This window comes from Nuphar pumila, chromosome 4 (genome assembly GCF_984573655.1).
Source record: "Nuphar pumila chromosome 4, dmNupPumi1.hap1.1, whole genome shotgun sequence".
NCBI lineage: Eukaryota > Viridiplantae > Streptophyta > Magnoliopsida > Nymphaeales > Nymphaeaceae > Nuphar > Nuphar pumila.
The window spans coordinates 43546389-43550663 of record NC_143252.1 but is presented as its reverse complement, the minus strand read 5'-3'; the positions used below and the strand labels follow the sequence as shown (position 1 = coordinate 43550663).

The following is a 4275-nucleotide window of genomic DNA, read 5'->3' as shown; positions in this document are numbered from 1 at the left end:
AGGTCAGTTGGACCGGCCCGATAGCCCGCAACCCAGCTCGCGTATATAACAGCTAGTAACTAACGGGCCTGAGCCTAAAACCATGTTGTAAGGCGCGCAGGGTTGCCTGGCTCATCCGGCCGCCCGGCTCGTTGCCCACCCCTAGTTACATTACAACTCTCTCTCTCTCTCTCTCTCTCTCTCTCTCTCTCTCTCTCTCTCTCTTGATCTCATTTCTCAACGGTGGTTGAGCAATCCTTCCCTCTCAGAACTACTTTCATTTAATGGCACCCCTTTCACACACAGCTTTCTTGCAACTGCATCCACCGCCTGAGTGAGCTATACCCACCTTTGACCTCTCTCTCTAAAGAAAGGAAGAGTGAAATTCTTGCGTGTTATCCTTCACTTCTTGGCATGAAAAACTTTCGTTATCAACACACTTCCATCTCCTTCATCTATATATATTTCACATGCCCAATCCACAATGTGAGCAACTACCACCATCTGCAAAACTTGTAAGCTTCTTCTCAGTCGTTTCTTGCCTTTCCTCTCCCAATCCCCTCTTTCGTTCTCTCCAAAAGATGGAGAGCATCGAAATGGGCAGCGAGAGGCTCACCGCCGAGATGGCGTTCGACGTCCACTCGACGTCAACGGGCCTCGCCATCGTCGTCAGGATCCGGCGGAGCCTGCCGGACTTCCTGCAATCGGTGAAGCTTAAGTACGTCAAGCTCGGCTACCGCTACATGATCAGCCACGCGATGTACCTCGGTGCGCTGCCGCTGATCCTTGCCTTGGCCGCTCCGGCGACGAGCTCCGGCGGGTTGCGACGTGTGGTGCTCGGCGTCTGGGACCGGTTGTGCCTGGACCTCGTCGCCACCGCGGCCTACGCCATGGTCTTGGCCCTCGCGGCGGCGATCTATCTCTCCAAGCGGCCGCGGAGCGTCTTCCTGGTGGATTTTGCGTGTTACAAGCCGGAGGATGAGACGATGATCTCGACGGACGGCTTCCTGGAGATGACGGAGCAGACGGGCTTCTTCGAGGAGGAGACTCTTCAGTTCCAGCGCCGGATCGCGAAGCGGTCCGGCCTCGGCGATGAAACGTACCTAGCTCCCGGGATTCTTTCACGGCCGCCCAAGCTCAACATGCAGGAGGCTCGGCTGGAAGCCGAAGCCGTAATGTTCGGCGCCCTCGACGCGCTGTTCGCGAAGACGGGCGTCCGGCCGGAGGACGTCGGGATCCTGGTAGTGAACTGCAGCCTCTTCAACCCCACACCTTCCCTCTCCTCCATGATCGTCAACCATTACAAGATGAGAGGAGATATCAAGAGCTTCAACCTCGGGGGGATGGGCTGCAGCGCCGGCGTCATCGCCGTCGACCTCGCCAAGGACCTTCTCCAAGCCAACCCGAGCTCTTTAGCCGTCGTGGTGAGCACCGAGAACATCACCCTCAACTGGTACTTCGGCAACGACCGATCCATGCTCCTCTGCAACTGCATCTTCCGGATGGGCGGTGCTGCCATCCTCCTCTCCAACAGGAGGAAGGACAAAAGGTTCTCCAAGTATGAACTCATCCACACCGTCCGCACCCACAAGGGCGCGGACGACAACAGCTTCAACTGCGTCTACCAGAGGGAAGATGACAAGGGAGTGGTCGGGGTTTCGCTGGCGAGGGAGCTCATGGCGGTCGCCGGAGACGCGCTGAAGACGAACATCACCACTTTGGGGCCGATGGTGCTGCCGTTTTCTGAGCAGTTTCTGTTTCTGCTCACGTTGGTCACGAGGAAGGTGTTGAAGATGAAGGTGAAGCCCTACATTCCCGACTTCAAGCTCGCGTTCGAGCACTTCTGCATACACGCCGGAGGGAGGGCGGTGCTGGACGAGCTGCAGAAAAACCTGCAGCTGACCGAGTGGCACATGGAGCCGTCCAAGATGACGCTCCACCGGTTCGGCAACACGTCCAGCAGCTCGCTCTGGTACGAGCTCGCCTACACGGAGGCCAAGGGTAGGGTGGCCCGAGGCGACCGCGTTTGGCAGATCGCGTTCGGTTCGGGGTTCAAGTGTAACAGCGCGGTGTGGAGGGCTCTCAGACGCATAGACGCCGGCGAGGCTTCCTCATCCCGGACCAACCCTTGGTCGAGCTGCATCCACCGCTACCCTGTCAAGATCCCACTCCCATAATGACTGGTGGTGTAGCTTTAGTTACTTAAGCTGCTTCTTTTTTTATGATTTTTGTGTAAAATTTCTTTGATTTTTATGGTTCTGTATTGATGGGGGGGGGGGGGGGTTGGTTGAACTGTATCTCATATTTGGTGATAAAATTTGCTTGTAGATTAGTACTGTGGTGGTGCTCATTATGGGGGGGTGGGGGTTATTGGTGGGTGTTGTGTTGAATTCTTTAAAAGGACAGAAGTGATGAGAAGAGAGTTGGCTCGTGACAGGGGAAGAAGAGTTAGAATTTGGGTATGGTGAGGAGAGGAAAGGTTGTGATCCGGGTTTGATGGACTCCTCCAAAAGGGGACTGAATGGTTGACAGAGACCAGCAAAAAGCTTCAAAGAAAAAGAAAAACAAAAACGTATAGACATTCATTGTGGAAAGCGTAGGAGAGTGGCACCTGATTATTACACGCCTTTGTACTTTTTTTTTTAATTTATAACCCGAAAAAACTGCACCCCAAGACCTAGTCGCTCTTGCTCAGCCTGCCTAACTTACTGTCGTCGTGCCAGCTGCTTAAAATTTTGAGACTAGAGCCCCTACCTCCAGGACCCATGCTCCTGCATTATCAAACCTTGAGTGCCCCTCTAACAACCAAGGCCCCCGCCCCATTACGCCAACCCCCCTTTTTTTGGCTACACGCCTTTGTACTTACGTAAGACTTAAATTGTGATATATTAATGGAAACATGAATTTGCTTAATTTTTGGCTTGTGTCTTATTTTTAACTCATTTCTTCTAGAAAAAGATCAGACCAAATGTTAAATGCTTTGCTATTTGCTGTTATGTGTCACATGGATAGGGACAGGATTTGAGAATTGAGACACAAATAATTGGTTTTTGTTTTTAATAAAAAAATAAAAGAAAAGCATGAGAAAACAAATTCTTTAAATGTTTAATAAATAAAATATATTCTAGTAATAAGAGTCGTTAGAATGTGAGAATCCGAAATATGAGAATTAATGTGTGAATCACAATTTTCATGATTTTTTTCTTTCTCTTGAATCTTTACATGCTTGGTTTTATAAGAACCTCATTGCAAGAAAAATGTGTATTAGCGACGGACTCTATCTGTCGTTAATCTGTTGCAAAATTCGTCGCTAACGTGTTTAACGATGGATTAGCGACAGTTTAACGATGGATAGCATCTGTCGCATAACCCTAATCACTAAACTGCGGCAGAATTTATTTGTCCCCATGTCCGTCGCTAATCTATCGCTAAATAAAGACAGATTTGGTTATGCGACACAATTTAATCTGTCGCTAAACTGTAACGAGAGATATGTATCCATCGCTAATGTCCAGCACCAAATATGCGACGAACATTAGTGATATCTTAAATTTTGTCGTAAGTCATCGACTGATTTAAATTGACGATGGAGTAGCGACGGATAATATCCATCGCTAATTTTTTTTAAAAAAATATTTTTTTTTGAAATATAAAACTCAAAAAAAAAATCTTGTTATACAATTCATATAACCTGCTTATAAAAAATAAAGTACACAAAAAATACATATACAGGTGAAAGAAATTTAACACAAGTTCTAAGTTAAACAACTTTAACAACCAAATACAGTCCTTGCCAACTTATAATTAGTTACAAGTACGTCAAACAAATTAATCAAATGAATCTAATCCTCACCAAGATTCTGGGCATTATCATCTTCATTTTCTCGATTTACCCCTCTCTCCATGCCTCCATCAGCTCCTCTACGCTGATCATCTTCAGCATCCTACAAGAGAACCAAAATGTTAGTATTTACAAATAAAATATAATAAAATAAATTATATGCAATGCACCTAATCTAATGCAACAAAGTAAATGGCAGAATGACACATAGACTAGCAATAAACTGAAGGACATTAACAGAATTCAGATATGTGTTCTAAGACTGGAAAAAAATTTTACAGTGATTCAATCATACAGATATGTGTTCTAAGGTTGTCAAAGAATGTCATAGTGATTCATGCATGCATATATGGTTTATAAGGCTATCAAATAAATGTGTTATGTATCACAATCATACATATATGTGTTACAAGGCAGTAAAAAAACTTTCATAGTGATGAAATCATGCTTATATG

General features: G+C 46.6%; 1 protein-coding gene across 1 annotated transcript; it reads left to right on the top strand.

Annotated features, from left to right (window-relative positions):
- Nucleotides 1–473: 473 nt before the first annotated feature.
- KCS1 (3-ketoacyl-CoA synthase 1) lies at nt 474–2311 on the top strand. Its single transcript, XM_090003047.1, has one exon. The coding sequence runs from the start codon at nt 561–563 to the stop codon at nt 2154–2156; it is 1596 nt and encodes a 531-aa protein (XP_089859173.1). The 5' UTR covers nt 474–560; the 3' UTR covers nt 2157–2311.
- The last annotated feature ends 1964 nt before the right edge of the window (nt 2312–4275 follow it).

What these genes read in the sequence shown, in the direction of transcription:
- KCS1 (XM_090003047.1), top strand. Translation starts at nt 561, where the DNA reads ATGGAGAGCATCGAAATGGGCAGCGAGAGGCTCACCGCCGAGATGGCG.